General features: G+C 34.3%; 1 protein-coding gene across 7 annotated transcripts in view; it reads right to left on the bottom strand.

The window, feature by feature from the left end:
• marchf6 (membrane-associated ring finger (C3HC4) 6) overlaps nt 1-16,431 on the bottom strand; it is a 37,669-nt gene that overhangs the window by 12,612 nt on the left and 8,626 nt on the right. For 4 of the 7 annotated variants that reach the window (XR_012383742.1, XR_012383744.1, XM_003197869.7 and 1 more), the window contains exons 4-20: nt 14,460-14,603; nt 14,301-14,373; nt 13,926-14,094; nt 11,796-11,988; nt 11,374-11,435; nt 11,249-11,281; nt 11,106-11,157; nt 10,388-10,446; nt 10,235-10,315; nt 8,286-8,354; nt 7,868-7,942; nt 7,464-7,598; nt 7,257-7,376; nt 5,334-5,434; nt 2,744-2,881; nt 778-982; nt 595-664 (exon numbers count right to left, since the gene is read on the bottom strand). Coding sequence is in view for 4 of the 7 variants with exons in the window: in XM_003197869.7 (XP_003197917.1) it covers nt 595-664; nt 778-982; nt 2,744-2,881; nt 5,334-5,434; nt 7,257-7,376; nt 7,464-7,598; nt 7,868-7,942; nt 8,286-8,354; nt 10,235-10,315; nt 10,388-10,446; nt 11,106-11,157; nt 11,249-11,281; nt 11,374-11,435; nt 11,796-11,988; nt 13,926-14,094; nt 14,301-14,373; nt 14,460-14,603 (1,779 nt within the window). In the remaining 3 variants the exon portion in view is untranslated. Of the gene's footprint in view, nt 1-594; nt 665-777; nt 983-2,743; nt 2,882-5,333; nt 5,435-7,256; nt 7,377-7,463; nt 7,599-7,867; nt 7,943-8,285; nt 8,355-10,234; nt 10,316-10,387; nt 10,447-11,105; nt 11,158-11,248; nt 11,282-11,373; nt 11,436-11,795; nt 11,989-13,925; nt 14,095-14,273; nt 14,374-14,459; nt 14,604-16,431 lie in introns of all 7 variants that reach the window. The other 3 variants (XR_012383743.1, XM_005163449.6, XM_005163450.6) reach the window with 1 other exon arrangement.

The following is a 16,431-nucleotide window of genomic DNA, read 5'->3' as shown; positions in this document are numbered from 1 at the left end:
ATCATAGTTCAACATTTACTAATGCATTATTAACATCATGCTTGTTAATGGTTAATGCACAGTAAGTTAACATGAACTAAAAAAAATTAACAGCTTTATTTTCCTCCGTGATGAATAAACAATGTAACATATAATAAATGCATTATGTTAGTAAATAAATTACATAGCACTGACTAATACAGCCTTATTGTAAAATGTTAAAGTTCTATGTAGTACTTTTATAAAAGAAAAGCTGTTCAAATAAATAAAGAAAACACTGTTATCTGGAAAGTATACCAATAAAACAATCTAAAACGATGCTAAGACAAATGAATAAATGACAAAAATATATATAAAAAAACGAAAAGCAGCTTTAAAGAATTATTAAAAGGTCCATAAACTAATGTGTTTCCGTTCTCATGTCTCTATATAAAAGCTTCAAAAACATTTTATTTACTATCCACTTTTATTGCAATCATTTTTAAATCCTGTAAGCTCAGAAATCAATACACTTCAATTGACTTTTTGTGATCCAGAAAGAAAAAATGTCATTTAAAGTCAATGTTCATAACAGGGTGAACTAATAATTTATAACTCCATTTGTTTGCTTCTCACCTGGTAACGTAAGACACACTAAACTGGCCAAAAGTAGCGTCACACACATGAACAATATCAGCAAGACAATCTAGAGAGGGGAAAAAGAAGAAAAACAGTTAAGAACCATTAAGCTGAAAATCAGATAGATCAAATCTAGACAATCATAAAAGAATAAATGTACAAATAAGAGACTTGGCGTACCCTTAGAGGAAATTTCATAGGCCGATGATAGGGTTGGAATCCTACCGGGCCGCCCTGCTGCAGTATAGCCTGGTGGGCAGCGTGCAGCCCTTCTCCCACCACAGGAATAGCATTGTTACGGGCCTGTTGGTTATTGTTGTTGGCTTGCTGGTTGGCATTGTTCTCGTTGTCTTCCTGGTCTCCCAGCAAGTACGAGTGCAAATCACTAAAATGTGCGGCACAAGTAAGGTAGATTAAGATCAACATTGCAGCTCCAAGGAATTCAAAAGACAAGAAAAGTATAAACAAAAACCCTCATATTAAACCCCAGTTTACATCTTAAATCAAGATGTTTTTGTGTTCATTTGTTCACAATGAGACACCATTAAATGAATTAAAACTGTTTTGAGCTTGTCTGCTTTTGGACCACTTTCAAATAGTGTTAGAATAGATTACGTTCTATTTACTTCTATAAACACGTGTGTGGTTGAATACATTCGAACAGCCACTAAAGACCCTTTACAGACCAAAAAATGTGATTGTTATAAGAACATGTTATGAGTGTAAAATTAACATACTTTTCTTTCGCTTGCTTTTACTTAGGCAAAGTAAGTTTATTTACAAAAACATTAAGTGTAAGAATAAAATAAGTTTGATAAATAATAAGAAGAAATGATATTAAAACAATCAAAAACAGATTTAAATGTGTTAAAAACAACACAAAACAAAACAACAAAACAATCCATCTAACACGCAATTTCTCATTCAAAAGTACAAGACCATTGCACTCCTACAAAAGTTATAAGTAGTGGTCCCCACTGCGGTTTATCACTGCAGACCAGTCAACACTTTACAGTTTCATAGCCAGAAGGGCAGGGGAGTTGGTAAACTTAGGTAGATTACTAGGCAACCATCCACCATTTTCTCAGAGGATGACAAGCTGACAAAACATTGCTGCAACTCTGATACAAGTCTCATTTATGGAGAAAATTACAAAGCACTGCAGCGTTAGAGTGTTCTGTGTTTGTCTGATAAGCTGCTTTGACACAATCTACATTGTAAAAGCGCTATATAAATAAGCATGAATTAAACTGATACATTTAATCTACCAAAATGTATATATTCCACAAGTATGAAGCTGATAGGTCAGTTCTTGTCACATAACTCGCTGTGCATTGTGCTCGCAGCACTTAGAAAAGTAGAGTAATTTTTTGGCACGTCTCCATTGAAAAAATAAACATCTATGTGAAAAAACGCGATATGTGAACAGACCCTGAGGCTGCCGTCGTTCGTGGGTACTTGGGAAGCTTCCAGACGAAGATAACTGGAGTGAAAAACTCTGGTGCCAGCCGTGTTGATCATCAGCACGTGATCCTCTCAAAATTAGTTTACAAATAAACCCCACTTTGCTCATTTAGCTTGTGGGTTACATTTTGGTGCTTAAGTGACCAGGATATAACCGAAATAAGAAAATACGGTCATTTTTCAGAATAAAAGATTGTTTAGATTGATTATAATAAATAAAAGGGTAATAATTCATAATTTCTTGTGAGGCCAGGTACTAATTAATCTACAGGCCGGTAATGGTTCGCAGCCCAGGGCTTGGGGACCACTGATAAGAGCATGATGAAATTAAATGGGACTCGACAAAATCTATTATCACTTGAGATATTTGAAAGCATGTTAACATAGCTGGTGAAAATAGTAATGTGCCTTGGGAGACCAAAGGTGAAAGCGGGGCTGTAGTGAACTCTGGCTGACCTGCATGGCACAAATAGTTGAATTTATAACGAAAGTACATAACACACCAAGCGTTTTAATGCAAAATCTATTAAGTCAAAGCTAATTATTTATAAATGCTCAACAATTGTGATTTGAAGTTCTCCAACGCTAGATCTTTTTAGGACAACACAGGGGAAAATTCATATGAATTCATGAGGTTAATGGGCGTACTGAGCAGCAGGGTAAATATGTATGGGAGACTTACAGCAAGTATCCAGCGGTCACGGTCCAGGCTCGCACTAGACCTTTGAGCCACTGCCGTGTGTGTCCTTGTTCCAACAGTGCAGGAAGAACGACCTGCAACAACAGCAGCTCCAGAGACAACTCACTCACTGGAGCGTCACTGAAAGAGAGACAGAAGAGAGACAAAGACATTACAATTATAAATAAAATAGTAGAGTCAATCTTCTCAATTGTCAATAGAGCTGTTCAGGCATAACATCAATTTGTAGCCCACTGATAGGGCTATATCTTCATGGGTTCCCTAAGGAATATCTAATTGGTTTTTAGGAATAAAAAATCTTGAGTCATTTTTGCCAAATTTGTAGCAATTTTCACCCTATCAACACTCTTCTGGTCATCCTTGAATAGCAAGGTCACACTGTCACTCTTAAATCTATATTATACATTTTTAAATTCTTGCATATCTGGATTCATGGAGGCATTAATAAAAACTTTAAAGACCTTTTTAAGATCAAAGATTTAATTTTTTTTTTTATTTTGCAAAAACAAACTAAACAAAACTATCTTAAGAACTACGAATAATGTCTAAGGAGCCCATGAAATCTGATCCCACTTTATTTTGAATAAATTTTACATAAAGTACATGAATAACTCTGATTCAGTCACTTGAATGTGGAAGTTACTTTCACCTTCTGATCAGACACATTGCTTAAAACTTAATACTTTATTAGTGAGAGAAAGATTAAGCAGACCATCTGTGTGAGGATAAAGAATGAGCCTCCTCCTTCGATCTCTTTACTTTCTCTTTAGTTAACTTTTACTCTTTACTTTACTCCTTTACTTTCACAAATAAGAAAATGGAGTTGTACACACTCAACTAAATAAATCTATTATCCAACATAATTAAATTTCGTTTGTTAAGCACAAAGATTCATTTTTAGATTCAGTTCTAATATCCAGGAAGTTAATAAATGAACACTAATATTGAAGTGTCATCAAAAAACTAGGTTATATAGGATAGGATATGTATATATATATATATATATATATATATATATATATATATATATATATATATATATATATATATATATATATATATATATATATCTATATATATATATATATATCTATATATATCTATATATATATATATATATATATATATATATATATATATATATATATATATATATATATATTTAAAAAATTTGATTTTTGAAAAACAAAAAAAAAAACAAAAAAAGTAAAAGAAAGAAAAAAATAAAAAGCTTCTGCCAGTAATTTGACCACACATAGGGGGTGTTCAGATAGGTAAATAAACAGAAAAAACAAAAAAAAAAACAAGGGAAATAAACAGTAAAACTTTTCTGTGACAAAACAGAATTTTCATGATTCTGATAAAACATCTGTTGATAATATTATAACAAATAACAATTTGCAATATCAAGCAGAACAAGAGACTGCTTTTGTCCTGGTAAAGGTAACTGGCAGCAAATGATACCAGAAGTTTTAAATGGCTGCAACCACCCTCCAGTTATTAAATAAAAATATTTCTAATATATTGTTCATTATTATTAATTACATTACAGATTTATTCATGCTATTCTCTTTAAAAATTAATTTGTCATCAGCAAAGTCACAGTCCTAAAAAAAAAATCCTATCTTATCCTATCCTATTATTTTAAACCCAACAGACAAATACTAGAGAACAGGATGTTAAGTTCAAAGCAATCAAGAGAAATTAAACATTAAACTTCATTACACATTAAAGTAAATAATAAAAAAAAAAGTCACTCCTACGTCATTACAATCCAGTGTGACTAAAGAGGATCTTCTCTTCTGAAAAATATCTCAGTGTTTTTTTATTCAACCATACTTAAAGTCCATCATTTTAGACTAATAATTTTCTTTGCATGGACAAACACATACAAATAAATACACGTTTTCTTTTGTGTTGCTAAGTCTATATATCATATTGTCTAAACAATAAGAAATAGAGAAAAAAACATTATGTAACACATGAAGTATGGCCTCTTTCCACAGAAGTCAGAGTCAGTGCTCCAACAAACACTAGAACTGTTCAAAGTACTCTCAAAGTGACGAATATAAATCTTAGCACAGCTGAAAGCACAGCAGGGTTAAATGGGGTAAAACACCCTACGCAAACACTCAGCTGAGGCACTTTCTAAGTCATTATTGTTGTGGACACTACATTAACAGTTCTCTGCAAGATCACACTATAGAAAGGTCTCCTGGGAATGAATGATGACATCAGGTGTAACACACCTGGCAAATGATGCAACAGGCCCACCTGACACTACAGAGAGTCCCTGACACTCATTAGGTAATGAAGCAAAGGTCTGACCTGACAGCAACAATTAGAACTTCACATTTATGACCCTTTCTTTTAAACATGATGTCACGCTAAGAAAGAACTGTGCCTCTTTCTGTTCTGCAATCTCCAAGCAGATTAATAAAAGCAAACGAAACAATTGACTTTAAGTTCAACCTCTGAATACGCTTATACAAAGTTATGATTAGCAGCTATCACAAGAGAATATTAAGCTTTAGGGCTTTAAGATAATGATGTGGAAATGCAGATTGTTTACCTGTAAAGCATCACATTGTAGGGTAGAAATGAAGGAAAGATGTGCTTGATTATCCGGATAGGAAGCCACAACATGAGAAGAACAATTGAGCCAAACACAACCTAAAAAAAAAAAAAAAAAAAAAAAAAAAAAAAAAAAAAAAAAAGAGAGAGAGTGGAAACTTCATTTTTACATTCAAGAACATGGAAGAAACCATCCAGGACCACAATGTTACTTAAATAATAATCAATAAACAAAAAAATGGAGGTAGGGTTTTTAAAAAATATATTATGTATAATATATTTTGTATTTATTCTATATATAACTAACATACCAAAGCAGTAATCGAAGTATACTACTAACTATACATAAACTATAAATATTTAACTATACACATATCCTAACTGTGTGTTCACACCGAAGGTGGTGAGAGCATCAAAGTTCTCTCGGAGCCTGGCAACAACGCTGTCTGCCTTCACAGCTCGGCGGCAAGAGCGTCAAAATACGCAACATTGACCTCGTTTTTAAAGGAGCTGTTGCAGTAAATCAATTACATTCCAGAAAAAAATAATAATAAACATGCATTAGTGTGAAAATGTTAAGCACTCTTTTTATCAAATTTATTTAACAATGGAAGATCTAGTTGCAGCGTTTGGTGTGGCTTTGCTTTACTTATCCAATATGTGTCTATATGTCTAAAATATCCTGAAACAGCAATACTGTTTTGTCCTTTCATTATAGTTAGCATGAGATTCCTGCCGTTTAAAAAAATAATAATAATAATAATAAATAAATAAATAAATAAATATATATATATATATATATATATACACACATTAATGTACATAAGTAACTCACCAGTAACTTTTTATTGCATGTCCTTGTAAGAAACCGTTAAATTATTGGAAATCCAGCAAAAACTCTATGATCAAACCCTTGGGAACAACTGTGGTTGGAACCAAAGTTCACAGGACTAAATTCTGATTGCTTGCCGCTGGTGACGACGTGCCATGCCGCTCCTTACTGCTGCTAACTTTCATTGAAAATAAATTACTTCTGGCTACTTTGATGCTCTGCACTTTCGGTGTGAATGCACATTAAAACAGACTATACAAGGTCTTTTACAAAAGACAGAACAAAATCATACAATATATTGTGTAAAATAGGTATTTAATGGGTATTTAAGTAATGCAAGGTGAATGTGTGGTAGGTTCACAAGTAAACATTGTGTTTCTTATTGAGTCCTTGCAAGATGGAGTTTGAATAAAGTGTCCTGTGCATATAGCGAGAAGAGTGTTTAGATGAATGGTTTGTCAAGCCCAATCACCTATGTGAAGCACACTCAGAAATGCACAATGTGTTTTAACAGATATGGAGTAATTGTAAGAAAGTGTCTGGTGCATAAGTGTTTTCTACAAAAAGTGCTAAACTGCTGTTTTTGGAATAGTATTTTCTGACATTTTGTGAGAGAACTCAAAGGTTTTTCAGGTTAAGGCTAAATACTTGAAACTAAACACTGCTGGTGAATAGGCATGGACCTAAGTTTCTGACAGTATGATAACCTTGGATAAAAATACCACGGTTTCACTGTATTGTGATTACTGCTCAAAAAACGTAATAAAAAAAAAATTCCCCATTGAACAATTCATTTTATTTTAACAAACATTTATAATATTTTTGAACAGTAAACATGCCAGTCTAAATAGTTAAAATAAAAAAAAGACTTCTACTCTCTTAATTAGTTTTAAAAACACTGATTTCTCATTTTAAAAATCTTAAATACACCGTAGGAACAGTATAACAGGAAATTGTAGCAGTATAAAAACCTTCACTATTCTTATCCGTGGTAAACCTTGAAACCGGTTTTCATCCCATGCCTACTAGTGAATGTAAAATGGCCTCCTTAGATAAGGTCTGAAAGAAAGGAGGTCAACCTTTGCTTACCACAGATAATATGAATCGTCTCAGGTGTCTGTATATTGGCAGGTGAATCATTTCCTGCACAGGGTTGAAATCTGGATCATTCAGATTTCTGAGAAACCATAATACTCCAGGCCTCAGTACCTGAGAGATACAGGGATATATTTTTAGATCTCTCACATGTGAACGTAAAGCTCTTTTATGTGGTCAAACTGATAAAGTAATGCCCACCTCTCGAAGTAGAAGAATAAAAGATGCAAAATAGAAGACGTAGACCATCCCCACCAGCCAATGAAGAAACATAGTGGTACCTGGTGCTGACTCGAAACTCAACTCTCTGTCTTTTAATGAAGCATCAAACATTTCCTACAAAAAGGTAAACAAACATTCATAGTAACTTTCTGATAAATACTGAGGTAAATAAAATCTAAATTAAGTTTATTAAGGCTTTAATGATGCACCCATTAATTGTAACACTCATTAAGAAATATTTAAATGTAGAAATTGGGTTTAACATCTGCCACTGACATGAATGAGAATGCTAATAAACAGCATTCTCCAGATGCTACAGACCTCAGAAGGCCAAAATTAACAAAAATCATTCAGCACATCTTAAACAAGTGGAAATAAAATACCAAAGAGCAGATATCAAGCCACCAGCCGCAGATGAGGGGGAACACACCAATCTCTACGACTACTAGAAGAGACACCTGGAAGAAACCGAAGATGATCATTTAAAAAGAAACCCAATAAAGACATCCATGATTAAGAATAAACTAGCCGGAAGTATAACCACATACACAGCATATATGTGTATTAGGTGTATTAGGTCAACGCCTGTAATCTAAGCTTAGATAATGGAACCTAATTATAGCATTAGCGAGATTGAAAACACAGCATTAGAGTAAATCCTGAAGACCTTATGCAAAACCAGTTGATGCAATAAATGTTCCGCATCAGTATTAAGTTGTTATTTTTATGATTACTCAACTTGTTTAGCAAACCTGTCGTTAAAGAACAGAACATGCTTACAACGAATACACAGTAACTGACCTTTACAACTATGTAGCAAACGCCTAACAAGCGGCGTGATCTTTGAAATCTCACCAGCGCTGCTAATCCCTGAGATCTGAATTAAGGAAAGGAACATCAAGGTCTGTATTACAGAAACATCCCATCTTGTGTTTTAAAAGGTCACAAAGCTCTGAAGTTTCCAAGCATCTAACAGAACTCATAATTTGCATAACTCAAAAGACATACATTGTAGGAATTTTTTTTTTTTTAAGGTTTTGGAATTATTCCACATTTCCAGGTCTTAACGTCTAAATTAAGTAAACATCAAATAGATGTAGTCATTTGTTGAAACACCTGAGTTTCATAATAATTTAATCATGACACTGCTTGTCTTCATCTAATGAGAAGATGCTTTGGTAGACTTCATTATTTACAAAAGAAGCACCTATATGGATTTTAGGACGATAGCGATAACAGATAACGTTTAAGATTTGGAGGCCGATAACTGATAAATTATAGCGGATAAATGTAAATATTTTAAAATGTTGTATTTTAATAGAGTTAACAACTGATTTCATTTTAAAAACTACATAAAAGTTTAACTGACTTTTAATAGCTTATTTAAAGCAAAAAAAGCAATAATTTCAAAATTGCAAGGTGATAATATAGACTTATTCACGATTACACATAAATCAGCATGCCAAGAATAAATTTCTTTTCTTCGTAGTAAATTAACAAGCAACTTTACTGTTGCATGAAAATAAGTTAACAGGTTTAATAATAAATGGGATTTAAATAACAAACAATACAAAATAAATATATTTTTTAAATAAATGAAAATGAAAGAGCTAAGCCAGAGCTAAACCTGCTTAAATGTTCTTGAATAAAACGTGTTACAGTAATGTACATGTGTACAAACACGTAATGCCCGAAAAAGCAACAGTTTTAACAGTTCAGAGCCACCGTACAAGCAAGAAGCTAAATAGAGTTAGTATAACTTCAGAGAATGCTGCATAAATTCGTCTCATTTGTCGTTTTAGATTTTTTTTTGCACATGTAGGTGCTGCTTGTCAATCAGATGATGCTTCTATGTTCATTCTTGCAGTCAACTGTGGGAAAAATGATCAACGAAAGGTTTATGATAAACCACTGTGAGTTTAAAACTAACTGCAGGCGCTGTGTGATTGTGGATTTTTGTGGAAGTGGATTTTGTTGTTTCTGGATTAAAATATTGATACAACTTAGTAATGGGCACAGATGACTTTGACAAACACAATACATAACGTAAAGACAGAATGTGGCGGACAGTTCTGTACAATTATGTAATCTATGGGCTTAAAGATATCGTCCTAATTTTGATATCAGATCGATAGCTATAACATTAAAAATATCGTTTAACCGCCGATAATGATATGGCCGCTGATACATCGTGCATCCCTATTCACAAAAGTATGATTTTCTCAAACGCATTTCAGATTGTGAGGTTTTGTTTTTTTTTTCCAAACTGGTGAGAACCAATAAGACACTACAGATTCTATATACAAAATCTCTTACCAAAATGATTAATTATTAAACCGATGTGATTTTGACATTAGGTGTAGTCAAGCAAGCAGCATTTTGGCAAATAGGGTTCTTTACTATAAGGTTCCATTAGTTAATGTATTTACTAACATGAACAAACAATAAACAATACAATTAAATAAGTCACTTTAATAATTTTTGTTAACATGAATTAATGAAAATAAAGTTGTTCATGTCAACTCACAGTGGATTAACTAATATTAACTAATATTAAGTTATAATGCATTAGTAAATGTTGAATTATTATTAATAAATGCTGTGCAAGTAATGTTCATAATTAGTTCATGTTAGTAAATGCATTAATAAAAGTTCAATGAAAACTTATTGTTAAATGTGACAAAAACCAATGCGAAATAGGAAAATTCCCAAACATGAAAGTTCAAGTGTTGCCGACCATGAAAGGATACATGACACACAATGAGTGTGATGGCTAAGAGGACATATCCGACAATAGTGGTGATGAGCCCCTCAAAGTGTGAAGCACGAACCTGAAAAAAGAAGAGAGGTCTGCAATCACATTAAAACACTCAATTTATTAAAGAAACTAATGCAATACTTACATATTCTTCAAAACCAAGTCCAACCACTGAGAAGTGGCCAATGTGGTAGGGGCAGAAAGCTGAGAGGAAAATATTTTGGAGTTGAAATTTAGTCTTACAAGTTTACATTGGTAAAGTTTAATAAATGGTTTACTAATGGGTTACTGCACATTACTATATTTAAATTAGGGCTGCACAATATATCATTTCAGCATCGATAACACAATAGTCGCATTGCACGTATAAGCAATGTCGAGTCTGAGTTATAATTTATCACTTTGCAAGTGTTTTTTGAGGCATGTGATTGTGTCAAGGTTTTAAAAGCATTCTGGCACAAGGAAATGCACCATTTCTAATTTTGAAAAATTAATAACAATTCATTTTATTGAATTGTTTATAAAACAAAGATTATGCAGTATTATTTTACATTTGATTATTCAATTACTGTATAATAGAATACATTTCTAATCTTCAGAAAACAATAAAACGGTGTTTATATAATTTGCATACTTTCCTTTATTGAATTTCTCTATGCTTGTAGATTGTTTATGCTATGCACCCCCTATGAATCATCCCAATCAATCTAAAATTATAAATTCTTTCCCGTTTTTTCCACCTCCTCTGGAGAAATTTTATTCATACTGCAGAATAAAAAAAATGCAATGTGTAATTTTTACAATATCATGCAGCCCTAATTCAAATGGTAATATGGTTTAAACAAAAGTGTATTAATGCTTACCAAACACCAAAATGAAGAGAGTGTTGAGTGAGACCACCCAGAACACATGCTCCTAAAGCATAAAAAGGCAAATTTATTGATTTTCTGTTCTTCTGAATTAGATAATTATTGGCAACTCAGACAGTTGTGCCATTCTTACTTACCAGGAAAACCAGAGACCCATCAAGCCCAAGCATCTGTAAAGAGGAAGGAACAACTTTTTGGTTTCTCTAAAAAATTATGGTTTGTCATACAATTCAGTGGCATAGATACACATAGATATTCTTACCCTTTCCCAAGTGAGCTCTTCAGCTGCACGGTCCCATTCCAGAGCATTCCAGTTCATATCATCTGCAAAAAAACATACACAACGTTCCTATGGGTTCCTGCACCAGTCACAGTTCATTCTGTCTGTCTATTTATTTTCACACCACCGACTTATTTCAAGATCAACATAGACAAATACACATTAAATAATAATAACTTCAATAACAACTTCATATTTCAATAAAAGTTAATACAAAATAAAAATATATATACATATACACATTTAAACATTAGATATCATTATAAACATTAGATATTTCAGTTAAATAACTTAAAACTATTCCTAATTACTCCCTTCGAAATTCTAGATTTTTAAAAACATACTCATCCTAAATTTTTGCCCTTTGAGGAGATTCCTAATTAGTTTAAAGTATCATGTTGTACCTTGTGCTCCATTGTTAGCATCTGCCACATCTTCAGCTCCTCCATCATCCTCATCCTCATTATCAAGCTCCATCTCTTCAGCAGGATCAGCGGGGAGGTCAGGAGCCTCAGCAGCTGCAGCGTTTTCTGCTGGAGGTTCAGCCGGAGCTGGCATGGGCTGGTTCTCAGCACCACCATTACCCTGGCCAGGGGCCTGATGGATGAGATATTATATTAATGATAAAGAGAATTGTCCCCTATGACTGAGTCAACTTGTGGTAAAGCACTGGCATGAGAGAAAACTGAATCTGATTCAATCCAAGTGGAAACAAACAGCTATTCTGGTTAGAGAATGGTGTCCAGAGATTCAGGGGATAATGAGGGATTTGAGAATGACAGAAGGTCAGGCAGGCTACTGTGTTGAGCTCAAATCAAAATGATAATTATAGTAGGACGCAAAGTAAACAAAGCGGGTCACGGCGCAACCTCTTTAATTAGTCTCTGAAGAATATCAAGCTTCAGAAAGTTTAGCTGACATACGCAGCAACTAGAGTGTCATTCACACTGTGTATAAAAAAAAAAAAAAGTTGCTGGTGAAAAGGTTTATTAAGGAAGATTAGGCCACCTAAAAAGACTGTTCATTCTTTGGCCAAAAAATATTTTTTTTAATTCTGCACATCACAATAATGTACCAAACAATGATCTGCATGCACAAAAAAGGTTTATTTTCAATGCCATGCCAGTTTCGATGACTATTTACACAAAAATATATATCTAAATTAGCTTATTTCAAGCAAAAAAAAGACAGAATTAACATCACTGACCATGCATGGGTTTATTCTAACAAAAATATTGCTTAAATCGGTTTAAAAAAAAAGGGAATTTGGTTCTTTAGAGTAACACTTCCAGGTTATAACTTTTTACAGTGCAAATTGTATTGCTTTTCCTTTAAATACATTTACTCTATGATATTTAAGCCACTGCAGTCACACTACCATTTGCAATTTCAATTAATTAAACAAATATTCTACTTAATTCAAGATGTGAATGTTTTATTTGCTGAAATACAACAGGTAATACTTTAGTTCAAGTACCAATTCTGACTATTAACAAGTGGCTTCTAGTCCCACCTAGAATCTAAGCATGCAGAAATTCACTGATTTTACAGATTTTTAGCCCATCGTTGAGTCTATTTATGTACTTGTGTAACTTTTTACTTATTCAATTTTGAAATTTATTTCATTAATATTATTGTCAAATATGAAAATGCTCATATGAATTACTTACAATACAGTTTGTAAAGTATATTTTGTGTCTTAGATATTTTATATAAGTGACTTACTTTGTTTACCAATTAATGAACCAAGCTGCATTTGCATTGTAAAGATGAAATAAAAGTTAAAAAGCTACAGTTTTTTTTTTTTTACTTCATATACAAGTTTTTACTTATGATTCTCCCAAAATCTTTCTATATAAATCCACAGATTTTATTTTTCAAAATTCTGAGCAGAAATAGCAAAAAATGGCCTTACTTATTACCTGCCTATTATTAAGATACTGGCTGTTTAATAGAACATTTACACATTCTGCATGATCTTATTCTATATGTTAAACTACTTTAGCTTAAACTACTTTAATTTAACTACTATACATAAGCAGCAAATTAAGTGTTTATTGAAGCATAGTAAATGGTTTCTTAACAGCAGGAATTGTGCTGTAAAATATAGTATAAAAAAAAGATATGCACAAAATATAAATTGTGTTTAACACCATGCGATGCTTCTATGGCTTTTTTTCATGGCGAGTAAAATTAAGAAGCAAAATGGTTTCTGGAACACCAATTCAGCATAATAAAATGATGAAAGATCTTATGACACTGAAAACTGAAGTAATTCAGCTCTGCTTTGATGACGAGACTTCTTTTAAAGCCAATTTCAAACTTTTGCTGAAAGGTTTAAAGCTAGTAAATTAATGTAGCAATAACAAAGTAAAAGAAACTGTACAATAATAATAAAACAATTTGTTTAAATACTTAATCTAACAACTCAACTTTAATAGCTTGTCTATTAGACAATCTAAGTCCGTTTAAATTTGAAGCTGATCTGCATTCAGTCTGACGAAAGGAGGCGTTACACTGCATTGATATTTTACCTCATTGGGCGGTCCTGCGGCATTGGCAGGTTGCTGCTGGTTCTGCTCCAACCATAAAGGGGCTCCACCGTGAACAATCTGCTCCCGCAGCCACACCAGACTGATGAAGGCGCAGAGGGTGCAGGTCACCACAAAGCAGCCCTGCAGGCAGTCGGCCAACAAGTTCTCTCTGCAGAGGACGAGGATTCACTTATCATCACTACAGAAATATCTAACCATTACAATTCACCACGCAACCACATGTCCACAGCTAAACCCGGGACTGCAGTGAGGATTGAAATAACCCCTCATGGCCAGAGTTCACAATGAGCTGATCTGCAACGTAAATGAATATTTTAAGGAGAAAACCTGAGAGCTGTCCTGTCTGGTACGTACGTGGAGAGCATGTCTAATGGCAGAGTCAGGAGCGAGCTTACAGATCCAGTGAACAGACACTTATAGATGCGACCTGCAGGAAAAGGTGAACATTATATGAGTAACACAGCATGCAATGCACAAAACACAGATAGACTGCGGCTTTTCAGCATCACTTACATGCTGTTAATGGTACAACCCCCAGCCAAGCAAAGGCAACAAGCGTGTAATGAAACCAGTATCGGATTGCTGTGCCTATACTGGTGACCAGTCCTGCGAAAATGTCCTGCACTGGGAGCCGTGAAGGCATGTCTGGAGAGTAGACTGAAATGAGAAGAGAAAAGGACTTAGAATTAATCACAGGTGAACATTTTAGTAAGAAAAGTGTAACATTCAGTATTGAGAACTGGGGATTTTCGATTTAAGATGCTCAAGATCCTTCGCAAACTACTGGAGTGCAGACTTATTAGGATTATCGAGTTATTTTCACAGTTGTTCAATGTGTATCTTGCTATCAAATCATGGCTCTGAAATGGCACAAGCCGTAACTCTACAAATAGAAACACGGAAGAGGCAGAAGCGTCTCAATTATCTCATCAAAGACCTCAGAATCAAAGCAACAATTACTGTCTGCATAAACACAGATGGGAAGCAAACAAACTGTTGACAATAGTGACTAATGCTGGGTTCACACAAATGCGGAGCACCAGGTTGCTTGCTCTAGTTTGTTTTTCACCTAATTTTCCACTTGAGTTGAATTATTTTAAACATGAATGTCACAGATTCTCATAACTCGCTCTGTCCGATCGACATTTGTCTATGTTTGCATGTTTACATTGATGTAATCTATTCTCATGAATACTTCATTTTGCTTTCGGGTGGTAACCCAGCAAAAGATACTGCCTTACATGCTCCATGATTTGGATTAACAAAAACTGAATTCCAAGTTTTATAATACATAAACACTGAGCTTGCAATTTAAAATCAACAAAAACTTGAGGTTTAAATTTTTTACTTTTACATTTACAGATATCAAGGGTGTCAAAATGTATTGTTTCTTCAGCACACCGCCATGCAGACGTGGACAATTCAGTAAAGGATTAATAGATCATCACCGGTTGCAACGAACTGACGTCATTTATCTCATATGCGCTGTCACGGTACTATTCGAACGAGGCGAGGACAAGTAATTAAAATGCTACTACTTAAAACACAGACAACTGTGCACAATTCACTGTGAGCTTATTAGACAGTTTTCACTGACACTGAACAGCAGAACCAAGAGACACTATTTCACTGCTAGGGAGACCAAGAGACACTATTTCACTCTTAGGGTGCGCTCACACTATGCTATCCGAACTGTGCCTAGGCTCGTCTTCCGGTTCGTTTGACAAGTGTGAATGCTCTGAATTAGGTTCAGGTGTGATACAGTTGACTGGCTCTGGCCCAGTTGGAAGAGGTGTGCCAGAGAGCGGTTCGGTTGGGTTTTGGCACGGTATGCTTGCAGTGTGAGTGCAAAGCGTGCCTGGGCCCGAAACCAAAGACACGACATCACTTTAAAGAAAATGTTTTATTTGGATTTATTAGCCATTCTTACTTTTCAATGAACACAAACTGTCATAGTTTATTAAAGATGCAAACCCCTCGCAGCACGTCAGCTGCACCCTCAGCAGACCTCCTAATACTTGTTGCACGAGGATATTTATGATAATTTATGAGCTTCAAAAGTTGTGGATCTGTACGGCAAAATATTTAACTGCGTGTCACTGCATCCCATACGACTAAGAATAATACAAAATGATATAACTAAAGCAATCTCCACTGTGCTGAGTGAGAAAGCTTCTCTTCCTGTTAAACTGAACAGTCGGATCATCGATGACATTAGCAAGCTGCGGTTCGGAAGCAATGTAAGTGCAGGCCATCGGGGAAAAGGGGACAAGTGTACTGTGGCACGGTTTAAGGCAACTGTACATACTGTGAGTACCCCTCACTTTGGACCTTTGAACAGCTGGCATGTTTGTAAGGTAGCTTTTCCTCTTCTATTACGCTATTAAAGCGATACTTGTGGATCCTGACACGAGTGTGTCTGTAGAGCAAGTTTTCTCCACTGTGTCCATCACGAATCAGATGTACGCTTTGTTATGCACATATA

Source organism: Danio rerio, chromosome 2, assembly GCF_049306965.1.
Source record: "Danio rerio strain Tuebingen ecotype United States chromosome 2, GRCz12tu, whole genome shotgun sequence".
NCBI classification, from domain to species: domain Eukaryota; kingdom Metazoa; phylum Chordata; class Actinopteri; order Cypriniformes; family Danionidae; genus Danio; species Danio rerio.
This window is presented reverse-complemented; position numbering and strand designations above follow the sequence as displayed.